This window comes from Fusarium redolens, assembly GCF_020744475.1.
Source record: "Fusarium redolens strain MPI-CAGE-AT-0023 chromosome Unknown BKA55scaffold_14, whole genome shotgun sequence".
NCBI classification, from domain to species: Eukaryota; Fungi; Ascomycota; class Sordariomycetes; order Hypocreales; family Nectriaceae; genus Fusarium; species Fusarium redolens.
Genome location: NW_025763677.1, coordinates 1,055,965 through 1,076,401, shown reverse-complemented (window position 1 = coordinate 1,076,401; position 20,437 = coordinate 1,055,965). Strand labels below are relative to the sequence as shown.

General features: G+C 47.6%; 11 protein-coding genes across 11 annotated transcripts; 8 read left to right on the top strand and 3 right to left on the bottom strand.

Annotated features, from left to right (window-relative positions):
• Positions 1-361: 361 nt before the first annotated feature.
• BKA55DRAFT_693811 (uncharacterized protein) lies at positions 362-2,080 on the top strand (the record flags this gene model as incomplete). Its single annotated transcript, XM_046199962.1, has 1 exon — positions 362-2,080. The coding sequence occupies one exon, from the start codon at positions 362-364 to the stop codon at positions 2,078-2,080; it is 1,719 nt and encodes a 572-aa protein (XP_046046075.1).
• Positions 2,081-2,272: 192 nt separating this feature from the next.
• Positions 2,273-2,660, bottom strand: BKA55DRAFT_577254 (uncharacterized protein). The gene has a single exon (XM_046193594.1). The coding sequence runs from the start codon at positions 2,474-2,476 to the stop codon at positions 2,309-2,311; it is 168 nt and encodes a 55-aa protein (XP_046046074.1). The 5' UTR covers positions 2,477-2,660; the 3' UTR covers positions 2,273-2,308.
• A 1-nt stretch (position 2,661) lies between these two features.
• On the top strand, positions 2,662-3,174 carry BKA55DRAFT_577253 (uncharacterized protein; the record flags this gene model as incomplete). Its single annotated transcript, XM_046193593.1, has 2 exons — positions 2,662-3,063; positions 3,124-3,174. A coding segment is annotated over exon 1 (238 nt), but the record flags the coding sequence as incomplete, so codon positions are not given.
• Positions 3,175-3,810: 636 nt separating this feature from the next.
• Positions 3,811-5,871, top strand: BKA55DRAFT_542863 (uncharacterized protein; the record flags this gene model as incomplete). Its single annotated transcript, XM_046190525.1, has 1 exon — positions 3,811-5,871. The coding sequence occupies one exon, from the start codon at positions 3,811-3,813 to the stop codon at positions 5,869-5,871; it is 2,061 nt and encodes a 686-aa protein (XP_046046072.1).
• A 2,209-nt stretch (positions 5,872-8,080) lies between these two features.
• BKA55DRAFT_577250 (peptidase A4 family-domain-containing protein) lies at positions 8,081-9,031 on the top strand. The gene has a single exon (XM_046193592.1). It carries the CDS (start codon positions 8,141-8,143, stop codon positions 8,924-8,926), a length of 786 nt encoding a protein of 261 aa, XP_046046071.1. The 5' UTR covers positions 8,081-8,140; the 3' UTR covers positions 8,927-9,031.
• Positions 9,032-9,401: 370 nt separating this feature from the next.
• BKA55DRAFT_693807 (nucleoside phosphorylase domain-containing protein) lies at positions 9,402-10,679 on the bottom strand (the record flags this gene model as incomplete). Its single annotated transcript, XM_046199961.1, has 2 exons — positions 9,402-9,568; positions 9,614-10,679. The coding sequence occupies 2 exons, from the start codon at positions 10,677-10,679 to the stop codon at positions 9,402-9,404; spliced, it is 1,233 nt and encodes a 410-aa protein (XP_046046070.1).
• A 1,134-nt stretch (positions 10,680-11,813) lies between these two features.
• On the top strand, positions 11,814-13,479 carry BKA55DRAFT_542860 (major facilitator superfamily domain-containing protein; the record flags this gene model as incomplete). The annotated part of the gene is made up of 4 exons (XM_046190524.1): positions 11,814-12,056; positions 12,109-12,160; positions 12,216-12,476; positions 12,527-13,479. 4 exons carry the CDS (start codon positions 11,814-11,816, stop codon positions 13,477-13,479), a joined length of 1,509 nt encoding a protein of 502 aa, XP_046046069.1.
• A 301-nt stretch (positions 13,480-13,780) lies between these two features.
• Positions 13,781-15,168, top strand: BKA55DRAFT_577247 (protein-tyrosine phosphatase-like protein). Its single transcript, XM_046193591.1, has one exon. It carries the CDS (start codon positions 13,902-13,904, stop codon positions 15,075-15,077), a length of 1,176 nt encoding a protein of 391 aa, XP_046046068.1. The 5' UTR covers positions 13,781-13,901; the 3' UTR covers positions 15,078-15,168.
• Positions 15,169-15,828: 660 nt separating this feature from the next.
• BKA55DRAFT_577246 (FAD dependent oxidoreductase) lies at positions 15,829-17,630 on the bottom strand. The gene is made up of 4 exons (XM_046193590.1): positions 17,221-17,630; positions 16,883-17,172; positions 16,238-16,808; positions 15,829-16,175 (listed from the first exon to the last, which is right to left on the bottom strand). The coding sequence occupies exons 1-4, from the start codon at positions 17,462-17,464 to the stop codon at positions 15,910-15,912; spliced, it is 1,371 nt and encodes a 456-aa protein (XP_046046067.1). The 5' UTR covers positions 17,465-17,630; the 3' UTR covers positions 15,829-15,909.
• A 188-nt stretch (positions 17,631-17,818) lies between these two features.
• BKA55DRAFT_577245 (uncharacterized protein) lies at positions 17,819-18,742 on the top strand. Its single transcript, XM_046193589.1, has one exon. The coding sequence runs from the start codon at positions 18,140-18,142 to the stop codon at positions 18,356-18,358; it is 219 nt and encodes a 72-aa protein (XP_046046066.1). The 5' UTR covers positions 17,819-18,139; the 3' UTR covers positions 18,359-18,742.
• Positions 18,743-19,010: 268 nt separating this feature from the next.
• BKA55DRAFT_577244 (ankyrin repeat-containing domain protein) lies at positions 19,011-20,423 on the top strand. Its single transcript, XM_046193588.1, has one exon. It carries the CDS (start codon positions 19,021-19,023, stop codon positions 20,377-20,379), a length of 1,359 nt encoding a protein of 452 aa, XP_046046065.1. The 5' UTR covers positions 19,011-19,020; the 3' UTR covers positions 20,380-20,423.
• The last annotated feature ends 14 nt before the right edge of the window (positions 20,424-20,437 follow it).

Sequence of the window (20,437 nt, the reverse complement as noted above, 5' to 3'; positions counted from 1 at the left end):
TCATGACATTCTGGGGCGGATTGAACAGCGGCCGAACAACAGCCACGTCTCATATCCCCCAAGGAATACGACGCCAAAACATCATGGCCAAGACGAAGAAAAACCTCGCTTTTCCCGCGCTTTTAGCCTTTTTTATCTTTTCATCCCTCTCTCCCTTACACTCTCTTTTTTTTTCGCTCTAATTCCGCCTGGAGCGTGTTTGTGTCATCCCATTCGATTCTTTTTTGTCGTTTGTTTCTTTAATTTATTATCTGCCGTTCATTTTATTTTATATCAACCGCGCGATCTGGTATCGCTGAGTCGACTTTCCTTCCTAATCGCTTATCCTTAATCAAGAGTCTGTCGTTGAGGCTGGCCTGCCATGCACTTTTCAACAATCATTTCTGCTTCTGCCTTTGCTGGTCTGGCGACTGCTTCTCCGTCGTTCTTTCGAAGAAATCCTCCTGCTGAGGAGGCTGCTCCGGTGGCATGCGAGCCTGTTACTGTTCATGAGACCGTGCATGAGACTGTGCATGTGACGATACCTGGGGAGGTAGTCCATGAGACGGTTCACGAGACTGTTCATGTGACTGAGGTTGTACACCAGACGGAGACAGTGCATGCGACCGTGACGGAGGTCCAGCATGTTCCTGTCGAGAAACCAGTCACAGTTATCGAGACTTCAATCGTCCACCAAGAAGTCGAGAAGCCCGTTACAGTCATCGAGACGGTTCACCAAACGATCGAGCAACCCGTTACCGTGGTAGAGACTTCTGTTGTTCACCAAACAGTTGAGCTGCCCGTCACAGTTATCCACACCCAGCCCGTCGAAGTCGAGGTCGAAAAGCCAGTCACAGTTGTTGAAACTGTCCACCAAACGATTGAACAACCAGTTACAGTTGTCGAGACATCTGTTGTACACCAGACCATCGAGCAGCCCGTTACAGTGATCCATACACAGCCAGTCGAGGTCGAGAAGCCTGTTACAGTGGTAGAAACATCAATTGTTCATCAGACCATTGAGCAGCCAGTTACAGTCGTTCACACTGTACCTGTCGAGGTTGAGAAGCCCGTGACAGTCGTTGAGACCTCTGTCGTTCACCAGACGATTGAGCAGCCTGTCACCGTCATCCATACACAGCCCGTGGAGGTCGAGAAGCTCGTCACAGTCATCCACACTCAGCCAGTTGAGGTGCCAGTTCAGGTACCAGTTACAGTCATTCATACTCAACCCGTTGAAGTACCCGTTGAGAAGCCAGTGACTGTCATTCATACATCCGTGGTTGAGAACACAGTTGTCCATACTTCAGTGGTCGAAGTCGAAAAGCCAGTCCAGGTTGAAGTACCCGTCACAGTGGTGCATACTCAGGTCGTTGAGAAACCCGTTCAGCAGATCCATACCGTTGAGGTAGAGAAGCCTGTTGAGGTTGTCCATACTGTCGAGGTCGAGAAGCCTGTTGAGGTTGTCCATACTGTCGAGGTCGAGAAGCCAGTGCATGTTACTGTCATCCAGACAGTCACCGAGCACGTCGCTGCTCCACCTACCGCTCATCCTGTCGAAGCTCCCCAAGAGCATCCTGTTGTCGTCATCGAACAGCCCGCTCATGAGGCACCGGCCCATGAAGCACCACCACACGAGACAGTTGTCGTGGAAGTACCTGAACACGCACCAGCCGAGGAAGTTGCAGCGCCTCACGAGACTGTCGTAGCTGAGCAACCCGCTGCGCCTCCAGCTCACGAATCACCGGTTGTCGTCGAACATCCCGCTGCACCAGCCCCAGCACCACCAGCTCATGAGACGCCCGTTGTCGTTGAGCACCCAGCAGCGCCAGTCGCGACGATGGGCCACGAAGCGCCCGCTGCCGAACATCCTGCCGCACCAATAGCAACAATGGGCCACGAGGCTCCTGTGGCTGAGCATCCCGCCGCACCTCAGCCCGCGGAACCTCATGAAGGCGCTGGAGAGATGCCCATCGCTGAAGCCGAAGCCCTGCAGCATCCTGATATCCCAGTTCTTTTACCCTCGGGCGGAGTCTCGGGTAAGAACGCCACAGTGGCACCTACATATCCGGGACGTCGTGCCATTGTTCGCAGGTGGTAGTTCGAATAGATTGCTGTACGAGTAAATAAACACTCATGATACCTTAGAATCGGAGGGATGGAAAGGATAGCACAGGCACAATAATAATGATCTGGACATGGTTGGCCTGGGATAAGTCTTGGATAGGATAAATGACTATAAATTGACATAAAATTTCCAAGCCTGCATTGATCCGTGATCAAGTCTCTAAACGTAACAATGTCTTGACATCCAAGGCATGCCTGACCATTAGGCCGACTCATCTTTCCCTTGCCTATAAGACAACCCAATCAACACATCCCCATTATTACTAAAAATCGGATCCTTTATATCAAAAGTCCCTCCACCAGGAAAAACAAACCTCCCCTGTCCATTCAGCGCATCCGACAACTGTTTCGCCGTATCCTGAGCCATCATAAATTTCGAAATATGATCCCTCACCAACCCCAGCACCGCTCTCTTCGCTGCCTCTAATTTATCCTTCAGATCCTTTGCAAAGTTCTTCAAGAGCGGAATCTCATCCAAAACGCTAAGTGAATCGCCGTCAAAGCTGCAGTCTACGTTTGGGACGTTGTTAGTGACTTTGACGTCTAGACCACCGCCGTTCTCGATAGCTTGTAAGGTGATAGTGGTGGTCCATCCGATACGAGATGTCGCGTACATTCTCACAAAGGCGAGGGGAACGCCGATTAGAAGGCCCTTGAGTTCACGTATGCCGTGGCTGTAGACGTCGGATTTGATCTGGATGGTTCCTGTGCCGGGGATGGCGCTGATATCGTTGACGCAGTATGCATTGCTAGTCCACTTATCCTCACCGCGTCCGACGTCAAAGTCCATGTTGTTCAGCGCCTCGTTCTTGAAGTTCTCGTACCATCTTGTGTTGGACTTCTGGTTGAATGGATTCTCGTTCCAGGCCTGGTTGGCTTTCTCGAAGGATCCTTTGTCTTGGGGCTGGACTACCCATGGAGCCTGGCCGGAACTGAATTGAGATTAAAGGTACCCCTCTTTCACCTGTTAGAAAAAGCGGCAAGACGAAGGCCTAGACCAGTAATTGTGTGACGTACCACTCAGACTATTGTTTATTAGCGCTATTCATAGAGGTGTCACACGCGTAAAGTCTCTGTTAGTAACAAGCTGAAACGGATAACTGCCGAATGCAATAGCAACGTGCACTTGTCAGTCTTCAACTTACAAGTCCCGCTCGGTGACAATGGATTGAGGGATCTTAGCAGACATTCTTCCCCCTCACCTAAGTTTATCCACGTTACAAATTTCCTAGGAGGCACTTTCACTATGGCCAACATCACAGCGAGCTGTGAGCTCATGGACAATGCCTTCCCAGCAGGTCCCCTAAAGCTCCGAGGGAAGTTCTCCGGTACTCTAGACAACAACGGAGAGTGCATGATCTTCAGCGTTGACGACATTGGAAGTCTATGCCTAATTCTCATGGGCATAGATGGCCGCAATGAGCTTCTTAGGCTTGGCCCTAAGTTTGGCGTGCCGGAAGACTAGACTGTTACTGCTCTTGCCGTGAACCAAAATCCCAAGAACAACAAAGTTCTGCACCAACCGAACTGATTGTTAATGGCAAGTCAATCAGAGGGTCTTCTAAGGGAGACCTGGTCCAAACCGATGGAGAAGGTGCTTTGACCATCGTCATCAGAAGTGAAGCCCTGTCTGCACCAACTATTACTCTTCAAAATGAAGCTTCAGGATCTAGCATTATATCAGCAAAGAAGGTCATCGACCCCATGTCTAAGGTCTGGACCACCATTGATGAAATCTCTTCACCTGACAAGCTGAAGAGTTTGGAGCTCGACAATGGCAAGAAGTTCATCCGTGCAGGTGTTTCAGACAAGGAACTTGAAGGTGCTGCCAAAACCCTGAAGAAACTCGTCAAAACCAAAAACGAGATATCCGAGGGCAAGTCACCAGTTCTTGTCGCGTCTCAGAGCACCTTGAAAGCACCGGATCGCAACTGGGGAGCTCTATGCTATCTCTGGTCAAAGGTTGAAGACGGATGGAACTTCTTTGTCACGAAAGTCAAAGAAGGCTGGAACTTTGTCATCGAAACAGTCCAGCATGCCGCAGCTGCTATTCAGACTATTTTTGAAGCTATATCGGATGGATGGGAGTGGATCAAGCAGAAGCTCGGTTTCATCTTCTCATGGTACGATATAATCTCTGTCAAGAACGTTCTTGTCAATGTTGCGACTCGGGGTATTCTCCTAGCTGCTGATTCAACTCAGCAATTGGAGGAGAAGGCTCAAGCGTTCTTTGAAAAGATACAAGCTGGACTTGGAATGCTAAAGCAGTATCAAGAGAAACTTCCGCGAGAAATAATGGACATCCCTCTTTCTGCCAAAACCAACCAAGAACGGCGGTTGAAGTCCACAAACAACGAAGTCCAGAAGCAGGTTCAGAGCCCGCAGGGTCAATATGGTATTTACCACGCGAAACACCGCGGTGCGGCTGTTGGGCCACGAAAAGAAGGGGAGTCAACGTGGGACCGACTTTGGAAACGACTGCAGGATGTTGTCGCCAAGATTCAGACCCTCATACTTCAGCTTGGCAAAAACATCTTCGCCCTGCTTGGTAAGGAAGATGTCACGGTTGGAGATCTCATTTCCCAAGTCGGACTTGACTTTGCTCAAGACTTCATCGCTTTCGGATCCTCGCTTATCACTGGTATCCTTGGATCTTTGAGCGATTTGTTCTTGGAGCTTGCCGATAAGATCAATGCCGAGATCAACATTCCCCTTCTTTCACCTCTTTACGAGTTGCTCACTGGCAATGAATTGAGTGTACTCGATGCTGTGTGCCTTATCATCGCTATCCCGACTACCCTTGTTTACAAGACCACTACAGGGTCTAATCCTCTGGATATCAAGGGTGTTGATGCATACACTCGCACGGACGAGCTCAAGCGGGAGTTGGTTACCCGCATTGCGAGAAGCAAGCCACAGCCTATGCTTGAGATGCTGCCTATAAAGGCACAGAAGTCACAGGAAGGTCAAAAGTCATCGGCATTCGCCCAGAAGGCTTCCGTATTCGGAATCTCGGCATCACAGGCTGTCCCGGATATGAAGCCACCGGACAGAAAGAGCGTTGTTACAGCTCGTACTGACAACAGAACAATGGCCGTAGCGGTAACACGCCGGCCTCGAAAGACGATAAATTCGAAAAGAGCCAAAATGAGTTCACGAAGGCCCAAGGAAGGAATCACAGGGAAAATCCTCAATGTTGCCGTTGCAACAGGCGGGCACATTTGGTACAACGCCGTTACCTTCCCCCCCGTCTTCACGCCCGAGGGACAAGTATGGTTTACCCTCCTCTCGGGCGCCGGGAAGTTCGCGATTTGGTTGACTCAATTCGTGCAGCTTGCCGATTGGGATATCGAAGAGGGCGATGAAACTATTGCCAAAAAGCTCAAGGACGATAGCATTTTCGTCCCGCGGTTCGTCAGTTGGGCTTTCGGCGGCATTGCAGTCCTTGGTCGCTGCTGGAGTAAATACGCAGGTAACATCGGTGGCGTGATAACGACGAGTGGGCAGGTCTTTTGCCTTGTCTGGGTCATTATTGAGAGCATTGATGTCACGGGGTCATATCCGCCGTTGCTGGGTGTTGAAGAGTGGTTGAAGGTAATTGGGAAGTTTGGAACGCATGTTTCTGGTATTGAAGGTGGTGCTGATCCGTACAATGCCGGTTTTTCACATGCTTTGTCGAGTGCTGGGAATATCATGTTCATGACGAGGGCTGTAAATGAGCTGAAAGGGAGAGTTTCTCAGTATAGTGGAGTCGATAGCGATTAATTGTTTAGACAACTTAAGACAAGTCAAGGCAACTTGAGGTAGATTTAGGCAAGCCTAGGTAAATGTATGCAAGAGCTGAGGCAACCTTAGGCAGGTTTATGTAACATTAGGTAACCAACAACTCCGTATGGTCACATGGTTGGCCAGGTGCTTGCGAGTTCCGACCAGCATTTAAATAGTTCAGACTGCCTTTTAGTTAGTTCTTTTACTTCTAAACATCGAATATAAAAGCATTTTTGTCAATTATTGCAAATGGATAGCAAAGAGTCTCCGCCTTGCAGCACACCAATCGTTGCGAAGTGCTCAGCTTCTCGAGAACCAGAGACCACAGTCAATACAGTTTGTCCCGACGAGTCTCAAGAGCTATGCCTAAAGCCTTAGGATACAATTAGTAGGGATTATGTCCCTGACAAGGTTAGATTCGACGCCCCAATGAATAGGAAGAAGACTGACAGTTTCTGAGCCCGCTGTTATCGCAGAGCGAAATGGCGAGATAGAATTTCGATTGGTCCATAACGATGGAGCAAAAGAGAATATGCTTGTTCTTGACGCTCTCAAAGGCCTCTTCCAACATCAATTTCCGGAAATACCAAGAGATACATCGAACGTTACATCAATAATCCTAGCTATCGATCCATCGCTATTGTAAAGAAGCCCCAAGAGATCATCGGCAGGATCACATTTCGACGAATTCGGGCCCGACATGTCACTGAGATTGCCTTTTCCGCCGTCCCATCCGATGAGCAGGTGAAAGGCTATGGTGCCGCTCTTATGTCTCATCTGAAAGACTATATCAAGGCTACTTCCCCGGTGTAAGATATCGTGTTCATATTATCTATATTAGCTGCCCAGAGTTTAGTCTTGTGGAGCAAGTACTTCTGTGGAAAACAGGCTAAGGGGCCATATATATTCACTAGATCCCCAGATATCTGTGATATCCATTAGGGATCAGTAGGAAGATATTATACTATATCATTGAGTGAAAAAGGCAATGCCGGAAAAAGAACTTCCTATGGCGTCGGGATAGTGAGAATACGATAAACAACAGTGTCAAGGCGTTATAACCAGGTCATTTGAGAAAGTCAATTCCTCCAAGAACAATTCCGACGAATGATCCGCCTATACGCAGCGCTTACCAGCAACATGCCTCTATAGACTACAATGATTTGGAGACTTTGAAAATACGTGCGTTCAAGAGATTTATCTCGTCTTCGGCAACCATCTATTGCTAGACTGCCCTTAGGAAGTTCGGATGTCCCTAAAGATTGTCCCCGTTGTGAAAACTGATCTTGTAAAATAGCGCAACACCAAAGCATAGACCCATGTGATAAGAAATCTTTAGCAGCGACAAAAGTTCATCGTTGATACCTAGCTGTAGTAAATGGGTTGTTGCATATCATTGCCGTGTTTGTAACGGACAATTATTGTGAAGCAGTTGCACGGCATAAAGATGCCGATTTTAGCGCCGATCGCGACTGATAACAGAATAGCATGTCTGTTCATGCATGTAACTGTCGTGTCAAGATCAAAAGATCATCAGGGTCTTTGTTCATCTTTTAAAACCTAAGTTAAATGCCTAAATCTACTCTTTATAAGTCATGAAGGTCTTTATATGTATTGACATCCTAGATACAGTGTAATTACTTGTTACGTAGCAGTTATCGGGAGATTGGGACCCCTGTCATTTCATACGGCATATCACGCCAACTCCCGCAGACAGCTGTAAGAGATGCCGGTTTCCATCCGGCCTCGGCGCATTAACCAGATCAAGCTTGATTACAAGCAGGCCTTAGACTCGACATCTCTCCAATCATTTCACATCAAGCCCAAGATGTGCCCACATTCGGAAGCCAGGCTGCATCAGTGATAGCGGTATTATAAAAGGTCCCTTTCAGATAGGCAAGTGGTATAAAGCCCGATAGACACGACTACTGGGGCTAATGGTGAAATTTCCAGAACAGGTAGGAGGTTTTGCGAAACTGCAGCTATAGAGATGTGATGGATTATTCCGCGCTCAAGATACTCATGGGCTTCGCAGCTGATTATACGGAAGTACGGCAAAGAGGATATCAGAAGTTAAGGACCTTCGCTTTGAGGAATAGTGCATTTGGATTAATGGAATAGATAGTAAATCACATAGGAAATACTATAGAGTAAAAATCTATATAAGTCTGAGAAATGCCAAGAGAAAAAGAATATCCAGAAGCATCAGAAACAATCAAGCTCATCTCATCTACTCAAGCCCAACACTCCCAACTCAACCATCATCATGAAGTTCACTCTCTTCCTCGCTGCCGCCAGCCTTGCCCTCGCTGCTCCTGGCACCAAGCTCACTCCCAGGGACACTTCCCCTGTTGTCCCTCGCTCTGCCCGCCGAGCCAAGTACAGCTCTCACCCCAACCAGAGACTCTGGTCTCTTGACTCCGAGGCTCGTACCAAGAACGACCAGTACTCTGGCAACTGGGCCGGAGCAGTCCAAATCGGAAGCGGGTACAACAAAGTCCAGGGCACCATCACCGTCCCTGAGGTCAGCGGTGCCGACGGCGCTGCTGCTTCTGCCTGGGTCGGCATCGATGGCGATACCTGCCAGACTGCCATTCTACAGACCGGTATCTCCTTCTATGCTGATGGATCTTTCGATGCTTGGTATGAGTGGATCCCCGACTATGCCTACAGCTTCAGCAACTTTGACGTCTCCGTCGGCGATAAGATTCGCATGACTGTTGATGCTTCCTCCAAGACCAAGGGTGTTGCTACCCTTGAGAACTTGACCACCAACCAGAAGGTCACTCACAGCTTCACCAACACTCCTTCTACTCTTTGCGAGACCAACGCTGAGTGGATTGTTGAGGCTTTCCAGGAGGGTGGTAGCCAGGTTGACCTTGCCAACTTTGGCACTGTCACTTTCACAAATGCTGTTGTTTCTGGAACCAAGGGTACTTCTGGTCCTTCTGGTGCTCAGATCATTGATATCTCTCCTGACCAGGGTCAGACTGTTCAGGCTGTTGGTTCTATCACCAGCAACTCTGTCACTGTCAAGTATGTCGGGAACTAGACAGATGAGGGACACTTGAGCTTGATATCTTGATTGGAGGGGCCGGTTTGGATGTGGAGTGTTTGGTACATATTATGGAAGTATAGGAGATGATGAGAGGGTGGATCGTGTTAGTACTTCAACGTATATATAAATTGGATATCGTACATGGCTGAAACCTGGCCCGGCCCTGTCCTCTTGCAAGGAAGTGATGTCCCATAGATGGATGATATGATAAGAAAAGCTATCCTAGCTGTTAGATACAGTATTCGCTCCCATTAAAATATTCAGGGCTTCAGCCTTCAACCATAAGTGAGTCATGCGAGCTCTGGTCAAGGCTAGCCACCAAAACAACAGCAGGAGGAAGAATTGAAAGCCGTATGACTAAACCGTAGACAGCTTTTATAACAGCGAACACAGTATGCCCTTTCACAACATAAGCTTTACCAAGAGCATGCACGCTAATTCTTGAAGTCTTTCTCATGGATACCCAGTACTACTGCTCCAATAGAAAGCGAGAAGGATTGGTAGCGTTGCTCTCTCCAGGCAGCTGAACCGGCCCAGGCATATATGTCAAGTCCCCTGCGATATGGCCCTGGTTGCTCCATGTTGCATTTAAAAGCGAGTTACTAGCGACGCTACGCTCGTTCAAGTCCTGTTGTCCTACTGGAGATCAGCTTTGTATCATAAAAAAGAACCAAAACATACCGCTGACAGGGGCCGAAGGCTGAACACTATTACCGCTTGGATATCGTCCAAGGATTGCTTTAGCCACAGAGGCTGCTGTAGCGGCTGCAAAGTCTTTCCAAGCCTCATTCCTGTGACTATCCGCATAACCAGATATTCCTTTAATTATCATTGTGGGGATCTCATCCCATATACCAGCTCCTTCCATTTCGAAGGCATCAAGATCATGTCTGGCGGCGAGTTCATCTCTATCAACGCCACTTTTCACAACTTGATTCGCTGAACCGAGTCGCCCGATGAATATTTCTGGTGTGAAATCTGCGCCTTCAGGAAGATCGTCTTCACGATCTCGGGGAATCAACTTGGATAGGTCGCATCCAGCCTCTATACATGAGTATTTGAAAGCTGCTTCACAGAAGACGTTAGAGTCATCGCTACACACGCTGCATGACTTTCTGTGATTGTGAGAATAATCCGGGGGGAATAGCCGGTCCTGTTTTGTTCCTGGGTATTGATACTCGGCTTTCCGGTCTTGTTCCTTCGCAACCTCTTGCAAATGGCTTAGGTGGCTTGTAGCAGCTATTTTCAGACGCTTCCTCATAAATTCCATTTCGAATGATGCCAGCATGGTTCGTATATCCTTATTTGCTCTTCCAATCCTATCCTCGGGTGCGTCTTTGATGATAAAGTGGCCCGGGTAAAGTCTGCCGAAGTCATACTGGATGATAGTCTTACTTATAACTACATCGCCAAGATAGGCATCCATGTCGTTGATGCGTGGCATACCGCCGCAGGTGCCGACGAGTAGTGCGAGCTTGAGATTACGGTAACTTAAGGTGAGGTAGGCAGCTCCAGCTGCCGCGTTGTTTGTACCCGGGCCAGGTAAAGTTACCAGGACGACGTTGTGTCGCCCAATGCGTCCAGTGATGTAGGTGTTCGTGTCTGAGTCCTCTCGGCCGTAAGGATCACTTATCTCGTCCCAAAATTCGTCAAAGAGTAGCGTGACGGCATCAGCCTCACGAGGTAGAGCACACACAATTGCCACTCGGAAGCTATTGCGGTCTTTCGGAGGTTGTGTTGAAGCCATCTTGCTTGTCATGATATGATGTGACTCGACTTGACTGCAGGAAAAGAGCTCACAGGGATGATATGAGGGGCTGGCTGCAGCATGATGTTGGTTCATCACGTGCACGGCTGAAATCTCCATCTGCATGTATTTCGATTATTGGATTCGAAGGACTTTTCTTTACCTCATGAAACGGGCTTAAAATAGCCACGACCCAATACCGAATCCACAACAAGAGCTAATTGGATAACCAAAACGCCGTCCCATGTGCACCGGCCCGTCCCGAAGTTGACTGCGTCATCTACCGCCTAATCTCGTAAGTATACACGATAGCAGGCGTGGCCACCTTAAAGTTTGCAGTAATAGATGGGAGAGAATGTGAAATGCCTACACTAATGCTGATGACATTCTTCGCAAAATACTACAGATCTTACAGATGATCAACGGGACAAAATTTCAAGGTGCCTTAATAATGATTGCGCCACATAATCATTATCTAGCCAGAGTTGGGCTGAAGTCGGTATCAAATAATCCAGGAAGTACAAAGAGCACGAAAATAGGCACTAGGAGAACATCACTTAAAATGTCCAGTTGTGTTTTAATAAAGATTTAGTAAACAGCATAGTCATTATCTTAACTCGTGATAAACGATACCCTACAGCCAATGAGCCAATCACAGTGAGTTATTCTGGCCAGGCTCTACTAACCATTCACTATAACTAAGTAATTATTATCTCTTTGTCTCTCATCCCACGGCCGTTAGCTTTTAAGCTTACATCATGGAGTCATGGTAGCCGGGTCATATATCTGTACTCCGGCACATTTTATGCTTATCTGTTGCTTTTAGTTTCCCTTCCTCAACAAGCTTAGCAGCGAATACCCCGCACTATAGTTCCGCACTGTACAAGGATTCCTTGTGCTCACGAGTCATCCTTCAGTCTTGGCATGTATGGAGCAGAGCGAATCGATGCTTATCATCAAGAGGAATGAACTAAACAATAGGCGAGTCTTTTATCGCGAAACATGTTCGGTGATCGGGAAACTATCCCGATTGCTGATCATTGAGATATAATGCTACATGGTCCCCGACATATCATCTTTCTGACTCGTCTGCTGCGTTCGATCATCCCCCTCTTCTAAAGTTACACTTCGATTATGATGGAGCATAAAATCGAGGACAAGCCTGCCCCGGAGCAACGTGTCTCCAAAGACCTTGCAGATGGCGAGATTATCAAGGCTGGAGATGCTCTGGCTGATGACGAGGAGCTGACCATCGCTTTGGCAAACTATGTGCCTGATACATTGGAGGAAAGACGCCTTGTTCGCAAAATCGACTTTACTCTTCTTCCTTGCCTCTGGTGGATGTATGTCCTTGCGTACTTGGATCGTGGAAATATTGTAAGTCTACTGGTCAAGATCGTGACTTATGAGCAACGACTGACTTGCGTAGGCGAATGCAAATGCAGCTGGCATGAGTGAGAGTCTTAACATGAAAGACAACGGTAAGCTTCTAGCTTTAACATCCAATCATCATATCGGCTGACAAGAAGACGTTAGATTACTCGCTCCTTGTGTACCTGTTCTTCGTTGGCTACTTCCTCTGCGAAGTCCCCTCCAACATGATCATGAACAAATGCCGCCCATCGATTTACCTTCCAACTATCGTCTGGGTCTGGGGCTGCATCGTCATTGCCCTCTCACAAGCCAAGAACTACAAGGGCTTCCTTGCCGGACGATTCTTCCTCGGTTGTATTGAGGCTGGTCTTTTCCCCGGTGCCATCTACCTCTTGACATGCTGGTATACTAAGAAAGAGATTGGTAAGCATCAGCCATATCACGACGCTTATAATCTGCTAACACTCTCATAGGCAAGCGATTCTGTATCTTTTACACATCTGGCTGCATCGCCCCCGCTTTGGGTGGCATAATGGCCGGTGCTATCGTCAAAGCTCTTGAAGGAGTCCGAGGCATTCCCGGCTGGCGCTGGCTTTTCATCGTCGAAGGCGCCCTCACCGTCTTCTGTGGTTTCGGTCTATACTTTCTCCTGCCAGACTATCCCCGCAACGCCCGCTACTTCTCTCCCGATGAGCGCCGCCTTGCTCAGATTCGAATTCTCGTCGATCGACAAGTCAGTGTCGGCAGCACGACCCGTCGTATGACCTCATGGCAAGCGTTCAAGGCTGTTGTGACTGATGGAAAGACGTGGTTCTTCCTCATTGCCTACAGTATCGTCATCCTTGGAATGTCCATCTCATACTTTGTTCCGACCATTCTCAAGACAATGGGCTACACAAAAGTCACTGCACAGTGGATGACCGTCCCCATCTGGATTACCGGCGCCGTGTGCCAGTTGGCTCTGTCTTGGACTTCAGACAAACTTCAAGACAGAAGATGGCATAGCTGCGGTCTTTACGGTCTGGCCGCCGTCGCATGCATTATCTCGGCGTTCGTCCACTCTGCCATCGCCAAATATGTCATGATGTGTCTGCTCGTCGCCGGACTCTACACCGGTCTACCTCTCATGCTCAACTGGACAAGCGAGTCGATCCCTTTCCCCGACCAGAAGCGTTCCATCGCCATCGCATTTGTCAACTCTTTTGGCCACTTGGCCATCATCTATGGAAGCTACCTCTGGCCCAGCGCCAACGCTCCTCAGCATTTGGTGGGCTTTGCTACCCTGACAGCTACCTGCGGCTTCGGATGTGTCATCGCGATTGTTGCGCCATGGTACTTTGAGCTTCTGCCCAAAGAGCCGGTTACCAAGGCCGAACGAGAGCTAGTAGCTCTTCAACAGCAGGACCAGCAAATACAGGAGTCCTGAGTATCTGCAATGGTGAAGATATCAAGATATGTTAGACAGAAGATTAGCATCTACGGGGACATAGCTAGATGACAAGTTAGTGGAAATTGCATAAATGAATAAATTCACTTGTTGCTTTTCTTAAATGGGTTTATGTAATAAAATAAATAAAGTAACTTGACATACTAAAAGTTATTTTCTTTTAAAAAAGAATATAAAAGACTAAGGCAAGTTGAAAACTCCATATAGTAATATAACACTCTAACCAATCAGCGTGTAACACGTCCCACTCTCATTCTAATTATTATTTTTCTACAGTTACGGCATCCGCCCAGACTGCAACCCTCGCGAATAAGCTTCCAAACTACAGGTCTGAGTCTCTTCTCTCTGATACACACCTCATTTCTGTTTACTTTTCTCCTCCCCGGTCTTCATTTCCAACCATGATGCACAGTACCGCCAAGCAGACCCCATCGACAGAGTGGAGCGAGCTATTTACCCATAACCCCTCCAACGAGCCGACCACATATCAGGCACTCGACAATCTTGCGTCGAATGACGACCTCGGCTTTCTGCATCATAAGTTCTGGCACGAGATCCGTGAATGGACTCGGAACGACATCACGGATATGACGCGCATTGTTCACCCAGATCTTACGGGATCCGGCAGCATTTTTATCGGGGGCATGAACCATGCGCTTAACGAGAGGATCCTTGAGAAAAATGATATCCAGGCGGTTATTGCCATTCATCCTAAGGACTCACTAGCATGGGACAAGAACGACATCTCCTACGGGCTGCAAAGGTTTTTCCCTGACGAGAATGGCATGACAAGCAGCAACAGCGTCGTGAAGTACCCACTCATTATTCCACTCGAGGACAATGCCAACTCAAATCTGATCGACCACTTCGATGAGACTAATGCTTTTATTAAGCGGCATAGTGGCGAGGGGAGGAATATCTTGATTCACTGTAAATCTGGGCGCTCACGCTCCGTTGCAGTGCTAATCGCGTATCTGCAACAAAAGTTCTGCTCCGAGAAATGCATTGCGTCTCTGAAGGATAAGACTGAGGCCAAGGAGCAGATGCGGGTGCACCGCGAGGATGTGACGGCAGCGATACGCAAGCAGCGCCTCCCTGTTGTCGTTATAATGGAACGTTTCGATGAGCTGCTGGCGCTCTACGACCTCCAACTCATCGAGACTCCAGACCATAAGAATGAGAAGACTGATAAGCTTCCTGCTTCTGAGCTTATGGAATCTAAAGATATTGAGCCAGGAAAACAGCCGGAGCTTGTAGCAAAGAAGGAAAACAAGGTCGTGCAGACAAAAGGGGGCGCGGCAGTGCTTAAGATATGTGTTGCTTCGGCTTTCTTTAAGAATAACCAAAAGCCTACAGAAGCCGTGGTACATCAATTCTTTGAAGTTAATGAGGCCTACTTCTATGAGCTAGAAGCGTTAGAGTACAAGGGTAGGTCGTATGTTGGGTCTAAACATGCATGTCACGGCCTTGTGGAATTCTGCTTTAGTTATGCTAAGGGTGAGTATGGTCTCACGCTGCCAAAAGATATAGAAGAGCATGTAAAGAGAGTTATATCTAAAAATAAGGAATTCCTATAGTTTTGATACTTATTATTGTTATCTTATTGTTTTATTAATGCTCTTTTTTAAGATAGAAGACTATTAGATCTATAGCTATTTTACTATAATGGAATTATAGAGTTAAGATATAGGGATAGTTACTGTATACATTACTGGCGTCTTTGGCAAAAGGGCTGAGAGAAGTTACTGTCTATTGAGAGTACTTTGAGACAAGAAGCAGACGTTTGAGCCGCTACGCATACCTTTCTCATCTACTGCTAGACTGACTATAACTACAACTTAATCTCCAGCAATGACACAGCTGAACTGACGACTTGATCATCCGGAATAGCGATTAGCCCTGGTGGCTATGAACTTTAGACAGCACAGAGCGAGGGGTAGGTTCGGCATATATCAAGAAGGATTCCATTCATAGGACAGCGAGTTTAACACAAACCGATCCTCGACAGACCACTCATTCTAATCCTCCTGATGCTGCATTCCTTCTCATGAGTTCCCCTCAGCTATGAGGTCGAGACCATTAGGTAGAAGAGATTGAGTGACCAGTGATGCAACTATTGAATAACCTTATACGATATCTCGGTATCATGATGCGAAAACAATATGATACCCTATATCCCGGTCACCCCTGTTGCCGAAAAGGGTAGGTTGACGGAGACAAAATCCCCACGGCGCTAGCTCAAGTAAGCAGGTAAATGGAGACACAAGATGTCATATGTAGTGTCTCCACTTACACTTACACAGTAGAAAAAGATAAGGAGTTACTGCAGCATTAATGATTTCTGTTTATTACTTTGTTACGACCAACTAAATGCCTCCCCCTCGTCTTGGCCTGCTGCGCTATCATCAGCTATATTTTAGCCAGGCTTGGCTGCGCATCAATCATATCCCTCAAGAAGTTCTCGTCGCTCTTTAGCCTCCTTTCCGACTCCTCGAAAAGTCTTGGAATTCCGGTCTCGGAGTACGCTAGATCTTCTAGGACCATACGACTAATTCCCTTGGCAGTCAGAAAGACCTGAGGCATTCCATGACCGGTGAAACCGCCCATGAGAAACATATTCTTTCGTCCGGGCACACGGCCGATGCGGGGAAGCCCGTCTGATGAGTAGCCCATAACTAAACGTAAAGGACTTGGTTAGCAAGATATGAACAGGGACCAAGAATAGAGGGGAGCTTACTGCCAGTCCAGACCTGATCAGTACGCGCTCCGCTGCTTTCCCACCCACGGAAGTGTCGCTGCATGTACCCTTCAAAGTAATCCTTTGCTCTATCGATTACCTTCGTATCGTCAACAATACCGTACCAATCTTCTGTGTGTCTGAAGTAAGCTGATCTTGCGCCTCCAACAATGATGCTACCGTCAGGTCGAGGAATGAGATAGTCAAAGTCCGTAAGACCAAATCGAATGGCGTAAGAGTCTGCCAAGAGAGGGGGATTCGGTGCAACAATTCGGCTGCAAATCGCGCGGTAGGGAATGATCTTCTCGTGATACTCGGGAAGAAGAGCGGCGGTGTAAGCGTTGGTGGCCATGATGACTTTCCGGGCCTTGATAACACCGCGACTTGTAGTGACACTCCAGCTTCCATCAGGATCTGGGGCTGCAGGAATAGCTATCACAGGAGTGTTGGTCTGCAGGTTCAGATTCTTGTGCTTTAGACCTTCGGCGAACATGTGGTGGATGAGTTTGTACGGCCAGAGATGGCCGGTGGTGTACTTGAAAGCACCCTTTGCGCCTTTGATGCCCGAGACCTAGCCCTGAAGTTAGAACACTTTATGCAGAACCCAGACGAATGCTCAAGATGAGGATCACGAGTGATGCTTACTGTTTCAGCATATTTGCTATCGACATAGAATGCCCTTTTTGTCGCGCTTACACCAGCGTTGACAAGCTTATCATATCCAGCCTTGAGTGTCGCGTTGTGGTCTTCTGATAACTGCACATCAACGGCCTGAGTGATCATCAAATCGCAATCCACGTTGTTGTCTAGAATAAAATTCTTGACAGCTTCAACATTGGCGAGCTCGAATTCGGCAATCTCAGCCCCCGCCTGAATACCATAATTTGAAGCCATCCTTGAGCACAAGTTGTAGACATCGGGTTTGATGTGCCCTCCTATAAAGAATAAGAATGAGAATTGATGTACACGAGAGATGAACAAACCATTTCGCCCTGTGGCGCCAGAGCATAGTTGCCGGGCTTCCAAGACGACGATTGACTTGTCTTTTGACTCAGTTTGCGATAGCATATGTGTCACGAGTGAACCGCCAGAGTATCCGGCGCCAATGATGACAATATCGCATAGAGAGGGCAGTTCTTCCGTTGATCGGTGATTATCAAGCGATCCTGGAGAGGAGCGCCAGAAGGAGGTCATCCCATTGGGAGGGGGGAATGGTTTTGACGACATGTTAAAGGTGATTGAAGTATTTCTCTACGCTGTGTGGCGAGGTTGAGCACTCCCCATGCATCCAGTCTTGTTTAAGTGACGATAAGAATGCAAGCATTTCGACGCGAAGGCAGACAATCTCCGTCAAACCCACTTGGATTTGCTTTGCACAGTACGGAATGAAGAGCCAAAGCCTACAGGGGTGCGCACAGTGTAACACGATGTGGAGTTTATCTTCGCGTATAAGCGGCCCTACTTTTGAAGGCCGCATATTAGTTCCGCTCCTGGTTGCCACTGTGCTGGAGCTTACCCCGCATTCTGCCTAACTGAAGATCCTCTGTTTTGGCATGGCAGGCTTAGAAGCAGCAATTTACATAGACCTGCTGTAGAATGTGAAAAGCTTTCAGAGAATGTCAGGTCAATGCTCTCGTATTATGCCGAGAGCAAATACTTCAAGATGTTGTTATTCGGATACCGGCATCTTATCAAGATGCCAATTAAACCCAGACTTATGACTCACTTGCTTACAGAAGAAAAGCCGTCTTACCCGTGATGCCTCGCAAAGGAATTTCTGACAACTGTTTGTCTCGTCTATAATACTTATAACTGCTTGCTTTCTGTGTATACTTCATATTTAGTCAAGATTAATTGATACTTGATAATTCAATCATATAAGTCACGCTATGAATTGACGTCATGTCAGCCAAACCCTGCCCAACAATTATCTTAATCGGCCCTGAAGGTGCTGGAAAAACTACTATTGGAAAAGCGCTCGCAGAGAAACTCGACAGAGAACTATTCAGTCTCGATCGACACCGGAAGGAGCTTTATGCACCATTCAACTACGATGATTCTCATGCAAACAAACTATATGAACAAGAAGGCGTGGAGGCTCTCTTGAAATATTGGAAGTAGTTTGAATACAGAGCTGTTGTGTATATCTTGCAAAATGCTCTGAAGCCTGGGGATAGGTTTTACGGCAAGATACTCGACTTTGGAGCGGGGCATTCCATCTTCGAAAAAAAGGAGGAACTAGATCATGTTACGGAACTGATTTCCCCTTATAAGGGGGTCTTTCTCATCCTTCCGTGCGAAGACATCGATGAGGCCCTTCAGATCATGGAGGAACGCAGAGGTCGAGAGTTAAGCTACAACAAATACTTCTTGAATCACTCAAGCAACAAGACACTGGCGAAGGCCACTGTTTACACGAAGGATAAAATCCCCGAGCGTAGCGCTACTGAGATATTGGAATATTTAGACGATTAACTATGTTGATGGGGCGTTGAATGAGAGAAGGCCTCATGATGATTTTATAAATGCCAGAAATAAGGAGACTATCGTTTGGTCAACCGCCACGCTAACTCTTATTCTCGAGCAAGATTTCTCGCTCTCCTCATGATACAAGGAATTATACAAATATTAACATGTGAAGAATCTCTTTAGTGAACTTCTGCCTAAGCACTAAGGTGGTCCGACCACTGTTGTCAGATTGGACATTGCCCAATTTGGTAGGTGTAAATGATATTAAGTTCGGCGTAGTAGTTTAAAGTATGTTACTGTGCCTCTCCTAACTAATGATTATTTTACATATCATTGATAAACATCATTCAATGCCCTCAGACGCGCTGGATAAGCCGATAGACGATGTCGTCGCCGTCGATTACGCCAGTCTCATCGATGCCGTCCTGGCCAGAGACGTCGACACAATACGGTCAATGCTTTCTTCGGGTGCCGATCCAAACGCTCGCAAAGTCGGGAAGGAAATGCCTGCCTGGCGCTCAGTAGATGGACGACATATGAAGCCGGAGAGACAAGATCCCAACTCGCGCCATGAGCTGTATCCTCTCGATCTTGCGATAACAAGCCGACCAGCTTGCAGTCGTATAGTCAATCTGTTACTCGAACATGGCGCCGATCCAAACTCTCGCTACCCTCAAACGACCATAGCTCATCGAATATTGGAAAGAAAAGGATCTAGCCCTTATATGACGCACGGCAAGCGGAATGTGTACCTCGACTTAATTCTTCGGCACCCACTACTCGATATCAATCTTCAAGATGAGGTCGGCGTTCCATTGATCCAAACTGCTTTGGAAGTTGGAGACGCAAAGGCGGCACGAATACTAATCGAAAGAGGTGCCGACCTTTGTTACAGCGACGGGACCGGCAGAAATGTCCTGCATCTTGTATCTGCCGACCTTTGCGCAAACGATCTTGTTCAAAATATCATCGCTTTAGCGCCAGACCTTCAGTACCAGTTCGACGAAGATGGCAGAACCCCACTTCAATATGCGATAGATTGCCAAAAGCCAGGCAACCCGAGAGACGGGGTCAACCTTTTAATCTCCGCGGGAGTCGACGTTATGGTCAGAGATGCCAATGGCGATACACCGCTTCACATCCTCTTCAGAAGACCATTCCTTCTCGTCGTGGACTACTACGGTGATGCAGTTTGGCAGGGCTTTGTCAAGAAAACAATTGAGTTACTGCTCTCTAAGGGAGCAGACATCAACGCACAGAATAAAGCGGGAGAAACACCTGTGTTCGGCTACTTCCGTGCGAGCAGCTTTAAGGTTGATCTTACCTGGGCGAAGATGGATGAAGAGAAACATGCTCTGTCTAAGAAATGGGGCGGTGATAGATGGAAGGTCACAAAGGAACTTAAAAATCAGATTGCGGAGGAAATGGAGCCGAAGATTTGGGCGATCTTTGACGAGATGGGAGTGGACTGGTCGGTTGTTAATGCAAGGGGAGAGGCTTTGCTTCATGTTGTGGCGGGCCAGGAATGTTCGACTGGACGGATAGCCAGGTTCCAGTTCTTGGTGGGTAAAGGATTAGATCCTATGGCAGAGGACATGGAAGGTCAGACAGCGCTAGATGTCGCGGCGAACAGAAAGGCGGACGACATCTTGGCGTTGTATAAAACAGAGTAAAAGATCACCTTTTAGAAAGCCGGGTGACCGTGTTCCAAGTTGGACAAGTTTATTATGT